Here is a 24,717-nt window from a genome sequence, read left to right as displayed (position 1 = left end):
AAACAAGTTTATTTTGGATCTGATTATTTGAAAAATACCATTCAGAGAAGAGGATTTTCATCTTCCTTTGAATTGATAAGCAGCATTGTGCGGAAGATGCATGTTTGAGGGAAAATTTACCTTTCGTTTTTATTGCTCTCATCTCATAGAGGTGGTTGAAGTGAGGGTTCTGGAGTCCTTGACTAGTGCTCTTTTGTTTCTTAGAAGTTGCAAAGGGTGTAACATTTTTGTTAGTTAGTATTCCTGCAAATGGGAGCTTAGCCAGAAGGAAGCAAGATTATTGCATCTATTTTGTGGCCTGTCATTTCTGAGTTATCATACAAGAGCAGTGATTGTTAAAGCCCCTAGTTTTCTGCGGTGAAACATTAACATTTCCGCAAAGTGCAATTTATATTCCCGCAGGATTCCGCGGGCATGAGAGAAAAAAATTGACTAAGGTAGAGACACGGGGTAGTTGGTAAGTCATACTTAAGGTTTTTTTGCAGTAGAGAGACAAGGACAGAAGAAACAGACAGGAATGCTGTGTACTCACAACTAAAGGAAAATTTTATTGTCTGTTTCTTCTGTCCTTGTCTCTCTACTGCAAAAAAACCTTAAGTAAGAAAAAAAAACGTTGCAGCATTCTGCAAAGATTGCTCACCGACTCAACCTGCGCACTTTTCCGGCCTTTCCTAGCGTTTCAGTGCGCAAAGAAAATTAGACTCAACTCTAACAATTTCTCTCCGGGCACCCTTGTCGTTAAATTTTCTTTAGTCGTGGCACATTCAGCCATGTAAATGTTAGCAGTATCAGTTGTGTCATGTATTGCAATCACAACTGATCTGGTTTAACTTGCGAAAATGTTGCAGATTGATTGAAATCCTTACATAATACTGTGATACTATATCAAATATTCCGTGAAAAAAACACGATTCTGAGGGAAACTGCTGGTTCTGCGAGACATAGCCAATTCTGTAAAATTTTCTGGATTTGTGGAGAGCTAGATGCTTTAGTGATTGTACACTTGATTGTTGCAGCTCCCAAGAAAGCTGCCTCAGCCCCAAGGATTGCGTCCAATGGTCACCGACTGCCAGACCCTCTACCGCAGGGGGTAATTCTCACAGATGTTACCAAGAAACAGTGGCGGTTGGGATGTGCTGTGGGCCTAGGAGGATTTGGGGAGATCTACCTGGGTGAGTGCACCACTTTATGCTATTCCGATGAGGCCCGTCTTCCGCTAATGTATTCTCTCAGGTGAATACCCTTAGTAAGAGATAGTTAGAAGGCTGTTTTCCAGAAGAATAGTGTGCCTGAACTCAGTTGTATTGTATTGTGTCATGTCATTGAGTGTTTGTGTACCTAATGACAAGTAGGACAGTGCATGCTCGTCATGTATAAGTGGATGCGAGCTCCTCATCTTGGACACTCATCAAATGTGAGCGTGATGTGACTACGGACTCTGTGCTTGTACACTTGCAGATCGACTGAACAGGTGCTCGTGTGTCTTACTGGTACCGCCTTTGGAAATAAAGGCTTTTTTGATGTCGAATATCTTGTGTTGTGTCGATCTTTCACCTGGTGGCACTGCAGCACGTCTCTCTAGTTGGTTAAGGATGGAAGTTTTCACTCGTACGAGGGATCATTGCTCGTTTATTGTGTCTCGTGTTGGGGGAAATCTTTCAGGCTCTCATGTTGGTATGTGTGATGCTTGACGCTTTCCTGGGTAAGCCATGCAGTGTGTGTATTTCCTATCAAGTGCATCTGTTATTTTTCCATGTGAGTCAAGATAGAACACTTTCCTTTTATATCCCTTTATATTTGGCTACCTATTGACTCATTGTTCCCTTGTGCATTCACTTTCTAGCCTCAGACCAAGTTTCAAAGCCTGTGACTGCGGACGCACCGTATGTAGTAAAAATAGTAAGTGCGGGACTTGGATGGAACTCATAAGCAGCAAACATGGTAGCTGTTTGTACACCGTGTTATGCAGTATTATCACTTCCTCTTCAGGAACCACACAGCAACGGCCCCCTCTTTGCAGAGATGCACTTCTACTACAGGGTGGGCAAGCAAGAGCAGAGTGAGTGTCACGTCCATTTATTTTATTTTTTTCACACACACAGGGTGTGCACTGCAGGAGCATTCTCATGTAACACCTTTGTGGGCCTGTAATACTAAGGTTTCGCTTGGTGACTGCAGCGCCAACCCCCTCCCCATGTGCATAGCACCCTTACTAGATGGTCGTGTCCGGCGTGTTCCCTGCCTTACTGCTGTATTAGCGGAAATCACGTGCCACGATTTTTTAGAGCTGTAGTGTGGGCGATACATGCCTATATGCGAACAAACCTTCGGCTACAATTGGGTTCCCCTACAGTTTAGCGAGCCTCGTTTTAGAGAAGAGGTAACACTTCAGCAAATTACATTTTGACGAAAGGAAGGCTCGTTTCATCGAACCATGTTTTAGAGAACGCTGTTCTCGTGAATGAAGTTTGTTTTAATATATATAGTGATCAAACCACCAGACAGTGTTCTACTATAATGTAAAGGTTGTCTGTTGGTACGTTTGTCTTTTATTTGACTTTTATTTAATTGCACTATCACTGTTAGAAGAGTACCGATATTTCGTAGAGAATATATACATGCTTTTTTATGTTAGAATCCAAAGATTTTATTAAGTTTGAAGGCATTTATTCCCAATGATGTGCATCGGTGCGCAGATACTCTCACATACCCATTTTATTTCGTCTACTGAGTAGACGATGTATAGTGCATGTTCTCTTTTCCTCTTGGCCGACCAGCGACCCTGAGGGCAGATTAAATTCTTCATCACCAGGGCAAAACATTGCCTTTGAAACTGTTTCTGACTGTATGCATAGTGTGATTCATTTTAATCAATTTTTTAAAATTAGACGCATTAATTTTTGCCATGGGGGGCTAATGTATTTACATTCCAAGCTGAGGGGCCTACAAGATGAGTCCAAAAATAGGCTTCCTCATGGAAGCCATAATTAGTTTCACTAATTTGCCCCACTAATTGATGAAAGGAGACATGTATAGTGCTATCAAATGCTGTATTCTATTGCTGTATATCATTGTTGTTATATCAAATCTTGCAGACAGTGTGAGAAAAAAAAGTTTGGTTTTGGGATGGGATACACCCCTGTCATGCGCGGAAAAAAGCAGTGCATCTATATCGAAGAGGAATCTCCCTGTGTATGAACTGTTTGCGTATACTATTTAATTCTGCAAGCAAATGCTCGAGCACCGTAAAAAAGCGACACCTAGAATCCTGGTTGTGAAATGATCCCCCCCCCCCCCCATTTTTATTGTTTGTTTTTTTCTCACAAAAAAAGAGGGGGGGAAAAATCGGTTGATAAAACATAATACCCTGTGCAAGTGTGTCTCTGCGCATGAGAGGAGGCAGTGAGAGTATGGTGGCTAGATGAATATTGTCTGGTGTGAGGAGTGCCGCAGCTGAGGTGGCCCGTTCGCGGAAGATGCCGTCAGGTGGCGCGCCAACACGGATGTATGCGAAGATTCTCCCGAACGCTCCCGAAGCGCGTCTGCTGAATGGGCCGTTTTCGCCCGTGTGGCCGAGAAGTTTTGCGGAGGAATGGAACAGTGAGAGGTAAATATAGATGGAAAACGAATAGCTTAAAACGCATTGAAGATCGCTTATCCAAGCATGCAACGGATCAGGTACTCAGCTTGGTATGTCCCATGCGTAGCTCGGACGTGACAAAGCTGATGGCAACCTCCCTTTTCAACTTTTATATCTCTTCCTTTTATCAGTTTTGTTTCGTCCATTCTTCCTTTTAGTTTTCTTTTTTTAATGTCATAACAACAAGGTCTGTTGATCTTTCTTTTTGTTCCTCGATGTATAAAGTTTCCTATCAGTCAGTGAAGACACGATCATATCTAAACTTCAACCTGGCAATGCCAAAACAAGATTTATTATACACAGCAATAGAAATAACCTGTTTCGTCCCCTCATCAGGATATATATGTACATACATATTCACACAATGAAAAAGAACATCTGTACACGAGTCTGAATGCTCACATAAGTGTATTCACTGGAGACGCGACTCCTTTGGAAGTTTCTGCTTTTGCTCCGCTCTGCGCGAGAACGGTTAATGCTCTTTACGAGGAAGTGCATTCTCATCACAGCATAGAATTTTACAATGTTCATCGTGAAATATTCACTATGGGCTTGACGGCCAACATTTCCATAAGGCTCCCCCTAGCCAGTGATGTGCAAAGTACAAAGTACTAGGCAAAGTACTTCAAGTATTCATCAAGTACATTGTGAATTTAATTTGTATCACTTTGCATTTCACTGTTTAGTATATGTGTCTTGCTTTTTTGGCAAAACTTTAGCGAGCATTCTTGACAAATGCTCTAATGCCATGAAGTCCTAGCTTAAGTGCTAACCTGTGAATATGAACTTAATCAAATGACATAATTTGCAGTTACATGTTGAGAGGTAATCAGTCAACTGGGCTGTTCAGCGCTAAAATGAAGACAAGAAGACGAAAACACACAAATAGTGCTATCTATGGGTTTTCGTTTTCTTGTTGTCATTTTAGCGCTTTTAGTAGGGTGCATTTTTGATACTCTTTTGTGACTTTTTGTCTGGAGTCCAGTTTGGGTACTTGAGTACTTGATGGGAAAGTACTCAGAAAAGAGTACTTTAAGTACGATACAGAGTACACGGTTTAAAATGTACTTAAGGTAAAGTACAAGTACACAGAAATGTACTTAAAGTACTACTTGGGTACTTGGTACATCAAGTACTGCCCATAGCACATGTCATGACTTCTACTATAGGCTGTCTGCACGCCTTTTACGGCATGAAAAGAACCTTGTGAAGATATCTTCAAGTTTGGAGACAAGCTTGAAGAGTGTTTATGAACAGTAGCGTAGGCCATCCATGTTGAATTCTTTCATATACGACGACGGATGGTCTGCGCTCTGTTCGTTTTTGCACGCTGCTTTTTCTTCACACTGGCGTTAGATGTCTTCTCAAGGTTCACCATTCCACAAAACAGTGCCCAGCCGACGATAAAGTAAAATAAAGCACTTCAAAGACGCGGCAGCGTCTTTATCCCACCCTCTGATACGTCACGCACGAACGAACTCCGCCTGGGGACTAGCCAGAGCGCACAGAAACTAGCATACATCCGTGGAGCAGCGCGCCTGGTGGCCGTCTTCCGCAACAGTCCCACTCCGTCGGGTAGGAGGCTGCGGCCGCTCCTCACACCAGACAATATTCATCTAGCTACCATAGTGAGAGGGAAGAGGGAGGGCGCCGCCGTAGCCAATAGGGCTTCCCGAGTGAAGTAACCGGGAGAGGAGATATGCGCAGAATGCTCGGTTACTTGCAGAGTGTATAGGTGTCAAACTGAATCGTTTGGTAACGAAAACTAGGGGACATGTGTAGTACCAATTACATTGCTCATAATTAGAGGTGGGTGCAGGTATACCTGGAGATACCCGCGTACTTTTGCGATTTGCGGGTAGAAATTCAATGTCATTGCAGGTTGCGGGTAAAATGAGATAAACCCGCATTACCCGTGTCTACTAAACTAACTTTTCACCACTCTAACTTACTTATTCCCGCATTCTCCGAAGTTTTCATTAAGAAAAATACATGAAGTAAACTTATTTCACGTGTTCACTTAAATAGCTGAAATTCGACATCGAACATGAAGCGAAAAAGGATGTGTTGATGAAAATTCTTCTGTCTGTTTTAAACTGAACTCTGTGTCACAGTATTATGGTCAGATTGATGCACTGCATTGGCCACAGATGTTATCCTGTGCAGTGAGCATGAACTGTGCAAAGCTGTCCCTGCAAGCATATCGTACAGTGTTAAGCTTTTACGGTGCATGCCAATGCAGTTTCCAGTGTGTAATCTGTAGTAGCCCTAGTGCTTCCCGTGCAGCACACTTCAGACAGCCCACAATGCACCAGCCACTTTGTAGCTGCTGCAGTCACCCTTTCTAACAACATTGATGACAACATAAAATCTGATCCTTATAACTGAAGTTGTGCATGCTTGACAGATTTTGTACCAGCACAAGAACTTGTTGCAAAATATGGTGATTTCCAAAATGTGGATTGGCAGGCAGTTACACATCACCAGGGTGTCGAACCGAAACGTTTTTCGTTCCGGTTTTCGTTCCGGTTACATCATAAACGATCCGGTACCGGTTCTGCTCCGGAGCAAAAAAATAACGGTTCATACCGGTTTTTAACCGGTTCTTCTGCTGGGAATATTCATCCCCACAAAAAAAAAAAAAGTTACAAAATCTAAACCCGTTTATTCCGCATACATGGTATTTAATATTAATAGACAGCTGTGAAATTGGTAGCTCATGGTTCCTGTAGGTTACTGTCTGTTCAAATGGGCTTTCTCCTTTCTTGAAGCACATGCTACAAACAGACTTGTTTGTCGTGATGTCATACGTAAAGTACTTTCTTGCTGGATTGCAGCGATCGCGACCCATCCGAATGTCTGTTGCTACTGTCTAGCCAGCAAGCACCACCGCACGAGTACGACGCAAATCGAGGAACACCTTCACTCACAAACGCGCTCGACGGCTCCGTTTTATTTTCTTCGTGTCCTGTCCACAAAAGAGATGCCACTTCGCACGGGCTTGCCCTCGCTATACGTAAATGTATTCAACTTAGCTGCTCTCAAACAAGGGACGCGTTGCGCGACATTACCGATAAAGAAGCCGTTATGCAGCCCCCTTGGGTCGCTGTTTAGTTGAGGAGAGTTTGCGGGGATCAAATTAAAACGAACACTACGGCACATTGCTAGAGAGTCACATGTACCTCTAAGTCTGTGTGCGTGCGCGAACGATAAACCATTACAAATGGAGCCTAAGGGTCATAGTATACCGACATACATTCCACCGTAACCGTAACCCTCGTATAGTATCCATGACATGACTTCAGAGCACACGACGTCTGTTTCATTCGCCTATCCGTAGTCCAAACCGGCTATGTTTTTTCTTGGACCGAAAACCGTTAAATATATTTTTCGGTTTCCCTCCTGAGCGAAAAAAACGTATACGGTTCCGATTCCGTTCCGGTTCGCACCAAAATAGCGGTTTTTTTCGGTTTTCGGTTCCGGTTTTCGGTTCCGGTTTTCGGTTCGCTCCGATACCCTGCACATCACACCTCATATACGTGTGAATGAATTAAATGTTGTAGGTGCTTTCTGGTTGACAATACAGACCCAATAGTGGGAGTGATAATGACTTATGTGATGGTGAGCGATGGAATCATCATCATCATTGTGCATCAATCTCTGGAAGTGCCAAACCTTATGTGATATTGGCAGTTATTTTGTTGTTGAAGTTTCCATGGGATGTGACACAAAGCTGCTCCAATCTACAGCTAGAGCTGGCTTTTTCAGTAAATCCCAAACCCATTTCTATTATTATTTCTTTTCTATGTGGTAAGCCTAAGTTTGTCTGTATGCAGTAAGTAACTGGATTCGCAAGCATCAGCTGGATTACTTGGGAATGCCACGTTTCATGGGATCTGGCTCACATGACCACGCTGGCTCCCGCTATCGTTTCATGGTGATGGAGAGATTTGGGGAGGACTTACAAAAAGTGCTTGACCGTAGCAACCGGATGTTACCTGTGAAAACTGCCTACACGATCGGCAGACATGTGGTAAGACTGAACTCCCTGCAGGATAACCTGCTGCATCTGTATTCAAGAAGCACAAAGCGCCACACACAATTACAAATGTACCTGCGCAATTGAGGTGTGTGTGTCTTGAGAGTTGACGACAAAATACCAGAATTTTTCGGATTTTTATAAAGCCTGAAGGAACCATGAACCGACACTGAAAAATTAAGTTCTTTGCTGAGGATAGTTCTCAAGAATAGCTTTTATCTGAAACATGGAATTTTTACCACATTGCATTTCACACTGAAAAATAGCGGTGAGCTGCCGTGCAGCACACGCACTACGATCGGCCTGACATCATTTGCTCATTCCAAGCCATCCCACCAATGGGGAACATCACCTGCTTCTGACATCATATCTAGTTCCTTTGCTGTGCCGGCAGCAGCCGTGTTGCAGCCTACTTATGATTTTTAGTTAGTACATATCTCCGTTTTTCTAACTAATTTTCGGTAGGAATGCATTAAAGATGTTTGTAGATGTTTTGAAGCCTCTTCATGGTCCCTTTAATGTACAGACTCTGAAGAAAATCTGGATGCTTGTCACAGCAGTAGCGGAGGCAAACCTTCTTTCCTCACATTAGACGCAATGTACCAGATCCTTTGTGGGCAGTGTTGTGCTTTCAGAATCACAAAATGCCAGTGTAGGATTGTACCACATCACTACTATGCTAGTTATGCAGGATCCATCCAGCACCATATGAAAACGTACTTCTGTGGTACATTGTGTGCAAATGCTACCTCGTAGTACTTTGTAATAAGTACTCTCTACAGTGAAACCCCAGTGATATGATTTTTGTTATAATATATAACAAATTGCCTGCATACGAGATTGACTGATGTCCCCCTAAAAACCATATAGAGTAGGCTCACGTTAATTCAAACCTCCATATTTCGTGCTTTCGGTCAACTCAAACATATTTCGAATTTTTGTTTGGCCCGCTCTGTTTTCAATGTAATGATAAGCTCCTTAATTTGGACGCCCTCTTCTCTTAGTTCAAACTTTTCGTTCCCTCGTCAAGTGTTTCGGCCCGCAGGAAGTAGCGAAATGAAGCCTGCACAGTGGCTTCTGTTTTCTATCGGTTACGCCATTTCTTGGGGCAGTGTGAAACACGAGCCAAATGCACAAGCACAAAATGCATGCCCATCAACGAAACTTCAGCTGCTTGGGTTGCTCATACACAGACATCGTCCTCCGTTGCATACAGTTCCCTACCGATAATCTGTGCTTTCCAGTTTTGTTGTACCATCGAATGTCCCCACAGAACCAATGTATTTCTGTGTCCAATAATTTGGACCATACTCATCTTGCTTCAAACCTGCATGGTTTTTGGAGCTCATCTGAACACCCGAAGTGCCCAATATTTCATATTGCACTTAAAGGGACTATCGCATCTGTCTCAGTTGATTCTGAAACTATAGTTTCGTTTTACTCCACGTTCGTCACTGACAATAACGCCGAAAGTCTGGCGCCAATTGGTGGCGTTGTTCCTGTGCAGTTTGATGTAATGCGTGTCAAAAGCCGACGACACATGTTGAGAGTATTCCGGGATTCCCTCTCTGGAAACGTCACCCGGACACGGCCAATCGGTGAGCACCCTTAGGTGTGGACGTGACCAATCAAGGAGTGGCTGGGGTGGGACCTTGGTGGCCTTGGCGACTGACAGGTGGGCATGCGAGCTGGAATACTAGGGAACATAAAACTTTTATTCTTTTTTTGAAGAGAAACTTTGCCAAGCTGACTGTGAACCGGTGACGAACATTACCGTATCTGTCTCATACATGTGTTCCCAGATGCGATAGTCCTTTTGAAACAAAGTCTATTTCAAACATGACGCATGCACATAAGTGCAGCTCCGCACATTTGGGAAGGCAGAGCTTCGTTGCTCCGAATCCTCCGTTTCAGACCGGTTGCAAGTGCTAATCTTTCAATACGCGTGTCTTCGACTACAAGCATCTTTAAGTATCAGAAATACTGAAATGTCGTCCTCAACTAAAAGTGAGAATGTTGATACAATAGACGTGTTTAGCAGAGGAAACAATGTGCTTTATATGTGCACATACAAGCATAAGGAACCATAATTTTGTCATGCAGCATATATGTAGGCAAAATATTGTTAATTCAAACTTACTGTAATTCATAATAAAATCTGTGGTCCGTCCGGTTTGAATTAACGAAAGTCTACACAATACTGGCACACGAGGTAGCAATTTCTGCTCACAGTCTGCGATGTAAGTTTCCCGCATACAATTAGAGTTGAAAAAAGGACAAGTTGTACTGCAAAGCCTGTATCGGAAAATCTGACCTCTTTTCAGATAAACATTCTAGAGTATATCCACAGCTTTGGCTACATCCATGCAGATGTGAAGGCATCAAACCTTTTGCTTGGCTATGGGAAGGGCAATGAAAACAAGGTGAGTTTTTGCATAGATTGAGAAGTTACCCGTTTCTCGTTACAAGTTAAGTTACCGTGTGCAAAATGTAACTAAGTTAATAACGAAGTTCTTCAGCCTGAAATGTAACTCGCAGTTACTAAGTTACTTAAAAAAAAGAACAAGTTACTTCCAAGTTACTTCGGACACAAAATAGCATTACGCAGGTGCAACACGCTTAGATTGTTTTCGTTTATGTCCAACAATAGACCTCTCCCTGTTTGTAAACAAATGACGTCATAGTGTTCGACAGCGCCAAAATTTGGTAGAATTGAACTACGCTCAAAGCTAGAGGTGAATAAGGTCGCTCCCGAAAGCCACGCTCTTGTGGGGATTACGATATGGTCCCTTAAAGGGACGCGACCCTCAGTCCTACTTTTCTTTCAATGTGAGGCAGCGACCAAGTGCCCGTTCGTGGAACCCAGCCCTCTCCCGCCGATTTGTTTCGGTTTCAGTCTGTCTACCAATGTCATGATGACGTTTCTCTGGTAGAGGTATATTCGAACGCTTTGCATCTTACTCCCTGTGGGCATACAATGATTCAGCTTCATTGCAATGGCAGCGGTTTTTACTTCTTGAATAAAATACTGTCATTGATTGAATATCACGTTTTATGGTAAAAAATGCCATGGATGAACCGGAGAGAAAGCAAGAAAATATGTGGAGGTGAGTGAAAAGCGAGTTAAAAGTAACTTGGAACTTAACTTAAGTTACTTTGGCAAAGTTATCTGAAAAAGGAACGAGTTCCTCTGAAAGTTACCACGGTACAAAGTACCGAGTTAAGTTACAAGTTACCAAAAAAAGGAACTTAGTTACCGTAACGAGTTACCTCGAACTCTGAGTTTTTGTAGCACAAATTGTGGGTGCACTATCTCAGGTACAGTTGTGCCTTGTTAATATGGACCCCCTTAATATGGACAACTCGAATTATGGACGATTTTTGTGAGGACCAAACTTTTTCAATGCATTTTTCGTCTCCTTAATATGGAAACTCGCTTTTCGGACAGTGGGCGGTCCAGCACTGTACAAACCATAGTATACAGGGTGTCCCAGCTAACTGTGAACATATTTTTTAAAAATATATACAGTCGACCCCCGTTTATCCGGACGGTGCCGTTCCCGGCGAAATCATCCGGATACCGGGGCATCCGGATAAATGAATCGACCGAATAGAGACGACCTACAGAGCAAGGTTGAATTAAAACACAGAAATCTCGTCAATGACTGCTGTTACATAGTAGTGTAGGCACTCGATTCCTGCAAACTTTTGCTAATTGCATAGAGTTGAGCCACGCTGTTGCGCTGTTCGAAGAATGTCAGTGCGGTCGCAAAGTGTCAATGTTCGAGCCTTGTTTCTCACCGGCGTCATCGGCACCGTCTTGCTGCACGTGATAGGAGGCAACAGCAGCAATCACACCGTCATCAGTCATAGCTGCACACGCGTCATCATCCTTATCAACGTCAACGTAGTCAGAAACCGCAGCATCATCTACGGCAGTCGCAGTGAGCCTCTGCATCAGGAATCGCAGCTCAACGGGCCGTAAGCAGCAGGCCCTCGGGTTGGAGTTTTCCCCTCTAGAACCGGACAGTTCCTCGAGATATTTCCAAATGACTCGATTGGTCAACGTGCCCGAACGCACACCAATAGAAAAGGGGGTCATCATGCACGGTTGTCTCCCCTACAGAGGAATGTAGGTCCCTGGCGTGTGACGGGAATAACCCCGAAACAGCGAAAAGGGTGACGAAGTGGGGTCAGCGTCTCCTCTTACTCACGGTAGTCCGGATAACTGAAGCTGGATTACGAGAATTTTCGACTTTCGTTCCCTTGAATTCTTGTCCGAGTCCGGAAGCTGAAGTCCGGATAAACGAGAACAAAATACATGGAGGAAAATCCGTTCCCGCGCCTTTTGTCCGGATACCGCGGAATCCGGATAAATGAAGTCCGGATAAGCGGGGGTCGACTGTATAACACTTTTTCCAAGATGAAATCAATTGCAATATAGCATATGCTGAAGGGCACTCCCTAGGAGGGCATTAGCAAAGTCCAAAGGCAATGTCTTAATTAACTTTCATTAATTAACTTTTTACTTATAAAAGCTACAAAGTTGTCCCAGTGAGAACATCTGTTCGTTTCGGTCACCTGATATCGTAGCCATTTTCAGAACAAAAATCCTTCAATAGATCGCCCGCAAAAAATTTGTGAAGGAACGCCATTTTTTCTTTATTTTGTTCATTGCGCTTCTTAGAAGACACGTCTTTCCTTCACCCTCAATGCAAGAGGGAGAAAGAGCACACTATCGCCTCTCGCGTCCTGGAAAAAGATTAAAAGGAAACAGAAAATGCAACCCAAGATAAGGCCAGTTCCGATAGTCACCCGATACTTTTGTTTTTGTTTCCGCAAGTTAAAAGCTCATCTTCGACGCATGAGGCGGCACTGTACTCCTTTCCCCTCTCACGTTGGGGATGAAGGAAATACGCGTCTTCTAAGAAGCGCAATGAACAAAATAAAGAAAAAAATGGCGTTCCTTCACGAATTTTTTGCGGGCGATATATCGAACGGATTTTTGTTCTGAAAACGGCTACGATATCAGGTGACCGAAAGGAAGAGATGTTCTCATCGGGACAACTTTGTAGCTTTTACAATTAAAAAGTTAATTAATGAAAGTTAATTAAGGCATTGCCTTTGGACTTTGCTAATGCCCTCCTAGGGAGTGCCCTTCAGCATATGCTCTATTGCAATTGATTTCATCTTGGAGAAAGTGTTATATATATATATTTTAAAAATATGTTCACAGTTAGCTGTTACACCCTGTATAGTCCATGTATTTTAGTCTCGTTATTATGTACAGTATCGGTGTGGAGGGCAAGCCTCTCCCCACATTCTACAGGATAATTTTTTAAAGTAGGAGGTTCCGTGGCATATAGGGAGCTATGCCCTCTCCTTTGCAACCACCCACAAGAACTATAAGTGGAAAGGGGGTTATTTGCGGACATGAAGAGCCTCGAAAATCCTGTATGACGTCATGACAGGTCGGAACACGCCCACGGGCAATTGATCCTGGTGCAAGCAGTTATGCCTTTAGCTAAACATATTGCAGTCGTTCGGTATCTCATGAAAACAGAGGTGGTACAGTTGTCAAGGCAAGTTGTCAGGCTCTGGCGTCGACGACTTCAGCAACGCCAAGCCAATGGTCATGTCTGCTATGGATCAAGAGGCACTACAGACTGCTCTTAAATTATTTGAGGACAATGAGCAGCAGGCTTTACGTGTTGCCGACGTTTTGCTAATGTGCAACGAAGTATACCTTCAAGCAGGCACTAATTCAGGATTTTTTTCCAATAAACCTTCAGCATTGTTTTTGTTATTTCCTTGGTATTCAATAATATGGACGATTCGCTTTATGGACAATTTTGGTCGGGGACGAAAGTGTCCATATTAACGAGGGAAGACTGTATACCTTTTTGCAGGTGTATCTTGTGGACTTTGGCTTGGCATGCCGGTATCGGTCGGATGATGGAACCCATAAAGAGTACAAGGAAGACTTGCGAAAGGCTCATGACGGCACTATAGAATTCACAAGCAGGGACGCACATATAGGAGGTATTCTGTTTCTTCTACACTTATTGCTTCTACAGTTGTAGCGGACACCTGTTTGAGAAAGTCTGCGATGAAGTATAAACACTGTGACAGTTGCAAACTTACCGGTGAAACAGGCTCAGTGTGACATTGTGACTATGACTAGACATTTGGGATATGTGATCTCGGAACGTTAGGATCAACTCACGTCTTCTATAGCCCCTTTACAGCAGTTATTGTATAGGGACAAGTGTTGGAGGAGATTGACTACCATTTTGGTAGTGGTTTCAGCGCCAAAATGGGGACACTCTTGAATTTTTATGGGAAAAGAGTGCTATTTGTATGGGAATGCTGCAGGATGAGTTTTTCGTATGATTCATTGATGCAGATGATGCAATGATTATGATTCATGGTGTATGCAGAGAAACCCAAGCGGCATTTACACGTTTCACTTGTTATCTACTTATCTGATGAACTTCCAGTGGTGCATTTATGAGTGCGAAAGCTACAGACAAATTGTGGGAGCCATACTCGACATAAAAGAATAAACAGAGCGACAAAAACATTGACTTCCATGCATGAGAATAGGGCAAACATGGTGGTCTCAGTTCCTGCATCAATATTGAATTCTGAGAGCCATATCATAGAGATTAATATTCGATTCGTGTTCGCGCACCCGAATCTTACCCTACTATTTGACTCTAATCATCAAATACCAGTAGCTATTATACTACTATACATGAATATTGAATACTTAGAATATTGTGAATAGCCGTATTCGTATAGCCCTAGCTTTCTTTGAATCGCACACTCCTATGTCATGCAGCAATAAAATGCTGCATGTGGTGCTGCGTCATCTACAAACTGCTGCACTCATGTCTAACACATGCTCTCTTTTTTTTTTTCCTGCCTTTTTTTATGAGCAACGTAACTTAAGAATATGCATGCAAAACCTCAAAAAGCCATGTGGCTGCCCATTATATTGATAGAAAAGAAATACAAAGGCAGATGTGACCTCACACAAACCACCTCGGCCACAAGAACCCGGCCATAGCTATGGAGACAAACAGATATAAGCCTCATGGGTAGCCACTTGTATCCATCAAGAGCTTATGAATGACTGTGTTTGTCTTGGTAGCTGAGCTTTATAAGCACCTTCCTATGAGGGCAGAAGGGTACCCTGGAATGATATATGATCCTCATGCTCCTCATGCAATGCATCTCAGGCTTCGGTTCCAAATCTAATATGGGAGGTGGTGTCCGAAAACGGCAAAAGCCCTCTGACGATGGTTTCCCAATGGAGGATCACTGAGATAGCACTCTAATCGAAATCAGTTTCAAATCCAAGGCACTGTTATAAGGCTTGTCAGTGATCTGGAGACTATGCTGATCCTTGCTGGTAGGAGTATTTAAATAAAGCATGGTGATGTGGATTCTGATGTGAATACTGCGTATGTGGTAATGTGCCAATTTGTATCAAAAGTGACCAATTCAAGGCATTGTTCCCTTGCAGTTTGCAACCACGTGACATGTTTTTAAAGCCTGATTTGATTTAAAGGTGGGCCTGCTTTAAAGCCTGGACATAATATTTTGGGGATAAAAGCATAAACTGCCATGGCTTGTGTCAGAAGTCTCGCCACAAGTCTAAAAAGAAGTTGCCCTGCTGTGGGTAATGCGTTTGAAATTAGTCACTAGTGTGATTATAGTTGGGGCTGCAGGGAGGTGTGTTAGGTCAGCCCGTTACGTGCCTTGGACAGCCGTCAGATGGTGTGAGCCAAAATATGTCCTTTTTATTGCGGCGCATACTGTTCACCTGGTGCATTTTGCTCTTTTGGCAGCTCATTCTCGTAGAGGAGATTTGGAGATATTAGGCTACAACATCTTGCAATGGTTATGTGGAAGGCTGCCCTGGGAGGACAACCTCAGGGACCCTGAATATGTCAGCCGACAAAAGTCCAGGTACGTATTTGTTTTTAAATGTCCATTCTACTATAATTCACTTACCTAGTTTCTGACACAGCTAGGCTGTGTCTACTAGAACAACACAATGTGTGATGATGGCCAAATGGTAACTATAAGTAAGGGCCAGTTGTTTCTGCAATTCCGCAAAATCCTTCGTTCTGCATGGAGTTTCGCGGAATCCCATATTTTGCTCGAAATTCCGCAGCATTTTGCATGGAATTTCGGGGAAATCCGATTGGGTCGAAGGACGCGATGTGGACGGTTACTACGACGTGCAGTGTCTCAGGTGAAGTATTGCACGCTCACACTGAATAAGTCAGATAAAATCTCCCAACTGCTCCATGGTACATGTGACCCTTCAACTGTATTTACTCTCATATTTTGCGCCGTCGCGTAATTTGCGCACCCCTAGTTTGGCACTAAAAATGACAAGAAAACAAAAAATGGGAATTTGCGCACCCGCACTGTTCGCGGGCGGATATCTGGCACGCGTGTGTCGGCGACCGTGGCGATTGCTTTTTGCAACGCTGTCAGTGCTACCGAAGTTATTGCAGTGCTTTTGTTTGATCTGTGCACACTTTCGGGTGATGGCCTACTGACATGGATGGACGATACTGTCACTCAAACTTCTAACGGTGGACAAACACGCTATTACAAACCCACAATATGACAAAGTTGGCAAACATGGCGTGCTTTCAGTTGTCCAGTGCGACTAGCAGCGTCTTCCAGCAGCGTCTCGACGTATTTCACCGGCATATGGGTGGTAGTGCGCCAGCATTTTGCCTCCAGCCGTCAGAGGTTGCGCGGTATTTGGGTACTCCTTTCGGTCTCGCGCAATGTAGTGATAACATCAATATCGGCTCTACCGAGAGCCTATATGACCGGCATACTAAAATTTTGAAATTTTGCATCGTTTGAATATTGTAGCGAACGCTGCCACGCAGTTTGCGCACCCCCAACTTTTCAGACTTATTTTTGGAGAAAAAGCGCGCAAATTATGCGAGTAGATACGGTACTAATTGGGTTTCGGAACAGAATAAGGGTGCTCGCTCCAAATTTAGCGTCTATTGCGATCAAGTATTTGTCAGTTCCTACAAACTCTGTAGGTGTTAAAAGATCTTTCAGCAGGTATAAAATGGTTGTAGGCGACAGATGGCATTCATTGTCAGAGGAGAACGTAAGATATCATGTAACGTTGAGCCACAACAGTGCTTTAAATCTGTATGTTTATAAAATATTTTTTGTTCCCACATTATCCAAGAAAATAAAGTGTTTCCCGTTTCAAGCAGCCATTGACTCCTTGCCACGGAAAATTGTGGAATGTTGAATTTGCCGCAGCAGAAGACCAGGGGCCTTAACTATAACTTGTTGTAGCGCATGTTCTGTAGGTTGTACTGCTGTCTCTTGGCGGCATCTTGTCATAACAGTGAATGATATTCCATTTTGGGTGACAAAAAGATGTAATTCCTGCAGCAATGTTCTGGAACACAACTGCTGCTTTTACAGGAACTGTGAAGCGACTTCAGATACAATACCTTACAATGAAGCTCTGCCTTCGTTAACGTACAGATTTCTTTCCGACACTTTCGCATCAGATGTCACAGATGTGAGATCCATTATGAAGTGTTGTTGTATTGTCAGCATGTTGAAGCATCAAGTTACAGGGTCGTGTGTGGGCCACGTATGAGATGGCCATGAAATTCCAAACTATACCGGGGCGTCAGGAAAATCCCTCAATAATTGAGAAATGGTTGGAGCTATCGTAGATATTTCCATTTGGTAAACATTCTTGAAGGGCACTAAAATGCAAGAACAACTTGATCTCAAATGAAAGTCTGTGTTTCAATTAGTGTAATGCAAGCAAAATTAGTTCACACAGCGCTACCGTTTAGAAGGAAAACTCAACGAAAACAGAGCCGTCTTTGGCGGCAACGAATGGGATCCCCAAGAGGCAAAATTGGCGTCATCCAATGAGACAGCAGGAGAACTGCGCGCATACCTATCATGGACGTGTGGTTTTGGAACAGGTCCGATTGTAGTGTTCCGTATATGCGTGGCATGGTGCTCACTGCTGCATTTTTCAATACCGATTCACTGCATTGTAACCCACAACAGTTCTCGCGAATGTTCCACTGACAACATTTACCTTCACGTCCTTCGGACACCAGTCCGCTTAGCAGCATGGTCTAAAAACACCGATGCACAAGCTGAAGCGTCGTTCACTGCTTAGCGCCGAAGCAAGAAAGAGTCTGATATAATTTCGATTGTAGCTCCATAACAGAATCAAAGTTTCCATTTATGATAACAAGTACGAAATTAACATAGTGTGTAACATAATTTGAGGTGAACTTGTTTTTTTGCATTTTAGTGCCCCTTTAAGGCAGCAGCCAAGTGCTCACCAGTGAGTGAGTCATTTCCATTAGCTCGCAAGTTAAATAAAAATTGGATTGTACCTTTTGAATTTTACTACAGGCTTTACTACTCGGGACCAGCTTCTCTACCTAACTGGTACACAGTGCACTAGGTGCATTTGTCATCATTAGTACAATAAAAGCACACTATCTCGCCTGTCTAATGACAGCTGTAAGCACTGAGTACGGTTTGGTAGAGAAGGATAAGGCTGTTCCTTATCTTCCATCATGCCAGTGTGTGAACCAAGCTGATAAACACATCTAGCACACCTCCCTTAATTTTGTTTTACTTTGGATCTAATTATGAGTGTTCTATGACAGGTATATGGCAGACCTGCAATCCTTGATGAAAAGCTGCTTTCCTGGGAAACGACCACCTGGTAAGCATTACTGAGTGTCTATCTGAGCAGTGCGTAAGGGTCCAACTAGCTATATCTTCTTTTAGTCATATTCAATGAAACAGGGGCTTATCAGGTGCAGCACTGTAGATATATGGGGTAGTTGGTAACGTGATGGTGTAGACATATCGCAGCGATTTAATGAGGGACACAACACAGAACCAGGCATCGTGTCTTGTGCTTGCTGCAGTATGTCTACAGTGGCAGATCCGACAGATGGGAGCACCAACGTCCTCTCTCTAGACCACACCAAAGAAAGCCGGGCACGGGCCCCAATGACAGCTGTATTTCTTTACCCTTTTTGTGTTTACCAGCCGCCCATGTGCACTTACATAAAAGGATAATTCACTCTCCAAGCATTTTGGAGATACAGTAGAATCTCGATGATACGAATTTCGGGATGATACGAATTCTTTTCCGGTCCCGGCCGGAATGCCTTTCTTCCCATGCATTCGAGTTCGGATGATACGAACGCGTTATCTTGCCTTTACGGGTGATACGAATGAGCCAAGGATGCGACAGAGGTCGTTCCCCCATGACGCTAGAGCACGCGAGTCATGCTGCTCCTTCTTTCGAAAAGGGAGGGCGATCCTCACCACGAATGCCCTTACATCATGTAGCGCAATGCAAGCAATGACTTTCCTTGTGGTGGTGGTGGAGGAGATAAGATCAAAGGGATTGCACGGCCCGGAACCTTATCACCTTATCTCTGTTTTGACCTTTTTACCCCCCCCCCCCCCTCGCAACAATAAACCGCGAAGCTGTGTGACATAGCTCTGGCGGAAAACAGCGACCAGAACACGTGGAAGGAACATATCGGGACAACTTGTGGCAACATTACGCGTCACCATTCCGCAAGTCGGCTTCACCTAACGCCTGCGTGCTTTAGGAGAAGCTCGCTTTAGACCACTGTCGCGCGACTCGCGGGTGGAAAGCACGTGCTACGTCTTTTGAATCATCTCGCGTATTTGGGCAGCATTGGTCAAAAACGGAGACACAAAAGCGTTACGACCGACCTCTTTCACTGACAGTAACGGATAATGAACAGTCACTGTCAATTTTCTTGCCTCAATTTTTATTTTGGTTTAATTCGTTTGGTACAAATTTCGGATGATACAAATTTTTTCCGCGACCCCGTGGGATTCGTATCATCGAGATTCTACTGTATTTGTTTCGACACACAGTGAATGCCCGTACCGAATCCCTGCTTCACTTTTCACAAGTTACCATATCTGATAGATCTGTGCAAATATTCGAAATTTGGAATACGAAATGAATATCTGATGCTATTCAAATGCTATTCGCAACCTACCGGCCTCTGTGGCTCAGTCGGTAGCGTGTTCACCTTCTGATCCCGAGATCGCGGGTTGGAACCCGGCCGAGGACGCCAGCAACTTGATGGCAGGGTACAAGTTGCTTAGGCACGCCATCTTCCGCGAGGGACGTTAAATACAGGGTGCCGTGTGATGAGCTTTCATCGCACGTTAAAGATCCCTCAGGTGGGCAAAAGCAGTCCACAGACCGACTGCTGTGGCGTCGCTCTGATCTCAGTTGTCTTGTGACGTAAACTTCCAATTATGAAATATTATTTGCAACCTATTTTCAATGTTTGGAATTTTGGAGTATTTTTCAAATAGTTCTGAAGCGAGGTATCGGTTTCGCCATTCTGTCGGCTTCGCCTCATTACATTCAAGAGTTAGGTGAATCCCACTTCACTTTACTGCCATTGTCAGGGGTGTGATTGCTGCGCCGATTGCACATTTTTTAGCCCAGGCGAGATCCTGCTACATTCTGCTACAAAAAGCCAAAATGTTGAACTTCCTGCGCCACTGTGCGCCTATTTTGATTTCTTCCCCCATTTTGAAGAACAACAGTAAGAAAACAGCAGTTTTTGCTTTCACTGGCTTACACGTCCGGCTAACCCAACTGGCTTTGTCGACTATCCAGTCAGTTCAAGCCATGTTAAGCCATTTATGTAACCCAATCTGAGTCATGCACTGCCATGCGGCGGTCACATGGTTCCGGTTGTGCTTCTGGTGAAACTATCTGCGGGCACGCTCAAACACGTATTGCGGTACCTGCATGGCTTTGGCATTGTCGAAAGTAACAGGTAATCAGCTCATTGTGTTTTTTTTTATTGTAACATGGCCTTCGTAGCTGATATTATAGCCGTACCCATAGGAGAGAGAGTGTTCATTAATACGCAGAGTTCGAGGTAACTCGTTACTGTAACTAAGTTCCTTTTTTTGGTAACTTGGAACTTCACTCGGTACTTTTGCAGTTTGGTAACCTTAAGAGGAACTCGTTCCTTTTTCAGGTAACTCTGCCAGAGTAACTTCAGTTAAGTTCCAAGTTACTTTTAACTCGCTTTTCACTCGCATCCACATATTTTCTTGCTTTCTCTCCGGTTCCCTCATGGCATCTTTCGCCATAAAGCGTGACATTCGATCAATGAGATTGAAATTAAGCTGAACCATTGTGCGCCCACAGGGAGCAAGTTCCTTTAAGGGACCATACCGTAATCCCCTCAAGACCGTCGCTTCCGGGTGCGACCTTGTTCTCTAGCTTCGAGCATAGTTCAATTCTACCAAATTTGTGGCGCTGTCGAACACTATGACGTCATTTGTTTACAAACCGGGAGAAGTATGTTGTTGGACATAAACGAAAATGATCTAAGCGTGTTGCACCTGCGTAATGCTATTTTGTATCCGAAGTAACTTGGAAGTAACTTGTTCTTTTTTTTTAAGTAACTCAGTAACTGCGAGTTATATTTCAGGCTGAAGAACTTCGTTATTAACTTAGTTACATTTTTCACACGGTAACTTGTAACGAGTTCTTTTTGGCGGGCAACTTCTCAGTCTATGTTAATACGTACCGTGCGTCTCTCAGTCGCGCTTTGTTTTGACATCGGCCTGGCTGGCTTGCACGACTAGTTTATTTGCTAGGGCAGCAGTTACAGCAGTTTAGTATTTGAACCTTGTTGCACAAAAGAAGTTCTTACAGAGGGGTCTTTTGTTTGGTCTGTTTTTGTCTTGGTCTGCTTTTGGTCCTTGTATAAAATTGTATATGTAGATGCAGGTCGCATTCATACTCATATTGTTTAGGACTTCTATTCGTTAACAAATGCATACTCAATTCATCGCTAGATCGTTTTGTTTTTGTCGATATCTCAAAACAAATTCAAAGGCACTTGTGTCACTGCGCTTTAAACTGCGCCTATGTCCTTAGAATGCGCTTTCAACATCCTAATTCTTTACTATGAATTTGTACGAATGAGAAAAATACGGAGCACAAACTGCGGGATGACATTGAAAATGCAAGAAGGACGTCATGTCATGCAGTGGATCCCAAATGGTATGAAATCAACCACCTTTAGAGACATAGAGCGCTGTCGGACCCTCCTATCACAAAGCAGAGCTAAGCTTGTAGCAGCCCCTGCAAATCTAGAAAGGTATAGTGGAATAGAAATAGCCAACGAGGCACTTGATTACTAAAATATATTGTTTTAAGCAGTTAATTATTAAACGTTTCGTGAAACATTGTCCTCACTGCACTTTTGTCAGTTTATTAAGGTGCTACCAAACTGGCTTTTGCTACTCCAAACAGGCATTTTCTCTGCTACCATTTCTGCTCCAAAACTGCAAAGCCCAATCACACCCATGCATTGTTCTTTTGGTGTGTGGCTCCATTCTGCTAGTCGGCTTGACCTCATTACACTCGAGCGTTAGGTGGACCCTGCTTTATACTGTTTACAATTTTCTGTCACTATAGTCTGCAAATCTTGTGAGCTCATGGTCAACACATTACTCTGGGCATTGCAGGTTCCAGTAAATGTACTCCCAGCTTCCAGAGTTATGTTCAGTAACAGATGGAAATATGCGCAGTTTCTAAAAAAAGTACAGGAAATTCACAATGTAAACATAGAAGTGAGGAGATGCACACAAAGCAGGCTGCATGGAACATGTTGACTAACTCTCAATGCCGTTTATCCCACTAATGCAGCCTACCATACACAACACAGAGACCCTTCTCTCACGATATGTTATACTGGATCCACAAACGGAATCCTGAGGTCAAACGATTCCTCTCTCATGTATTAAAATTTCACGCGCCTATCTCAATTTGCGCGGGATCTATCGTTCGAAATCTGGACGACTTTTTACAGCGTCTGTTACAAAGGCACGACTGGACTGACTGACAGACATCGTATGATGATGAACCATTTCAACCATTGCATTATAAGAACCATTAAACATTGCTTCACACACGGCTGACGTCGTGTTACAGTTGTGTAACCATCCATTCAATTGTTTGTACAGTGGAGACCATTTATAGCGTAACCGCTTACAGTGCGGGACCACTTATAATTAGGGAGAGACTTTTTCGGGTTAAACCCAATTCCGCACGGTTATTCCCCCCCGAACTGACCTCCGACCAATTTGGGTTAAACCCGCTTTCTCCCCGAATTCCAGTCACTATGAAATCCTCAAGTGACGTTTCCACTGAAAACAAATAAAAGTCGTCACGTGTAACGAGTGTAAGAATGGGTCACTTACGTTCCCAGCAATACACCCATGTGTGTCTACACTGTCTATGCCTTCAAGGATTACCGCTGGCAGGTCACGATCCCGCAAAAACAACAACAACAAAAAACAAAAAAGAGAGATTAGGAAAGGACTCAATAGACAAGAGGACAAAAACACCCGATAACACCCGAAGACACAATTATCGCCGATTTCTCCCGAATTACAGATTTAAAAATAGCGCCTGATTTTTACCCCCCGAATCTGAGAAACGCATTTAATCCGAAAAAGTCACTCCCAACTTATAATGTGGCTTTTCCGGAACCCCAATATCCTTCCCATAAAACATAATGTACAGGGTGTCTTTTTTTTCTTCGCCACTGATTTTTCATTTAAAAACTAAGGGCTACAGACATCCTGTTTTTACTCCTATCATCTCTGGGCCGGCGGACATTCTTGGCCATCTTTTGCTCAACCGTTGAGTAACTAATTACCTAAACAAATCGTTAATCAACTTTTTAATTATAAAAGCTACGAAGTTGTCTCAATGAGAACATCTGTTTCTTTCGGTCACCTGATATTGTAGCCGTTTTCAGAACAAAAATCCACTCAGTAGATCGTCCGCAAAAAATTCGTGAAGGAACATCTTTTTTTTTTTTCTTTTTTTTGTTCATTGCGCATCTTCGGAGACCTGTCTTTCCTTCACCCCCAATGTGAGAGGGTGAAGGAGCACACTGTCGCTTCTTGCGTCCTGGAAAAAGATGAAAAGAAAACAGAAAATGCAACTCAAGATAAAGGCAGTTCGGACAGCGTCACCCGATACATGTGTTTTTGTTTTGTTTCTGCATGATAAAGCTCATCTTCGACGCATGAGGCGGCACTGTGCTCTGAAATTCATGTGTCTCTCAGTTTTTGTATGTAATCATGTATCACCAGCTAGCCTGCTTTTTGTCTTCATCCTGTTGCCGACACTCACTGAATAGCCATTTGCACACGCGTTTACACTGTTTTTCTGCACGGCACAGAAAGGGAATCCTCTGTATGGAGGCTTATCTGATCTGCCCAGCCTGTGCTGAAGGAGCATGTAGTTTTGAACGAAAATGTGAAGCAGAAGGAAAGATTCAAGAAAAGTGACCTTTTGCTGGACATGCGAAGATCGCGTTTATTTATCGAATTATTTTCTTATGTGTGTATGTACTACACGAGTAGAATTTGAAAAGTGTATTACCAAGGCGAGAGGCTGCGTAGTGTAGCCTCCCAAGGCACGCGAGCGCCACGGCGCGGCCACAAAAGGTTCGAGGAATTAGGAACCATAGTTTCTCCAAGCAGCGCCGGGCGAGATCGGTCTGCTTACTTCTCCTCCTACTGAATCAGGCGATATTGAGTGGAAAAGCAAATTTTCGGGTCGAAAATAAAACTAAGCACTTCTTGCATTTTAGGTGAACACAATGTGTGGAACAGCCATGCTGAATGTGCAATGCTTAGCATTCTCCAGTGTGCATGTTGGTGGCTGAATTGGCACTTTGATAAGTTAGCTTTCGGGGGGCTTACCGGAAGTGACAATGTTGCAAATTGGGGGTAAAAACAGGTTTTACAGGCTTTAACCCTAAAACACAAACCCCTAGGTATGATGCCTCAGTTTCTTGTGCTTTGCAACGTCCTCTCCACAGAAATTATCTTCTTCTCAGCTTTCCAAATGCAAAATTATCATACAATTATGTGAAGA

At 43.4% G+C, this 24,717-nt stretch overlaps 1 protein-coding gene across 2 annotated transcripts in view; it reads left to right on the top strand.

Annotated features, from left to right (window-relative positions):
- Positions 1 to 24,717, top strand: part of LOC135396598 (serine/threonine-protein kinase VRK1-like) — a 57,251-nt gene that overhangs the window by 9,113 nt on the left and 23,421 nt on the right. For both annotated transcript variants that reach the window (XM_064627648.1, XM_064627647.1), the window contains exons 3-10: positions 1,017 to 1,172; positions 1,844 to 1,899; positions 1,990 to 2,059; positions 7,477 to 7,673; positions 10,004 to 10,102; positions 13,589 to 13,721; positions 15,536 to 15,656; positions 18,392 to 18,450. In XM_064627648.1, the coding sequence (XP_064483718.1) occupies positions 1,017 to 1,172; positions 1,844 to 1,899; positions 1,990 to 2,059; positions 7,477 to 7,673; positions 10,004 to 10,102; positions 13,589 to 13,721; positions 15,536 to 15,656; positions 18,392 to 18,450 (891 nt within the window). The remainder of the gene's footprint in view (positions 1 to 1,016; positions 1,173 to 1,843; positions 1,900 to 1,989; positions 2,060 to 7,476; positions 7,674 to 10,003; positions 10,103 to 13,588; positions 13,722 to 15,535; positions 15,657 to 18,391; positions 18,451 to 24,717) is intronic.

The sequence above is a fragment of the Ornithodoros turicata genome, chromosome 6, assembly GCF_037126465.1.
Source record: "Ornithodoros turicata isolate Travis chromosome 6, ASM3712646v1, whole genome shotgun sequence".
Classification (NCBI taxonomy): Eukaryota; Metazoa; Arthropoda; class Arachnida; order Ixodida; family Argasidae; genus Ornithodoros; species Ornithodoros turicata.
Note: the sequence above shows the minus strand (reverse complement) of the source record. Positions and strands in the feature narration are given on the sequence as shown.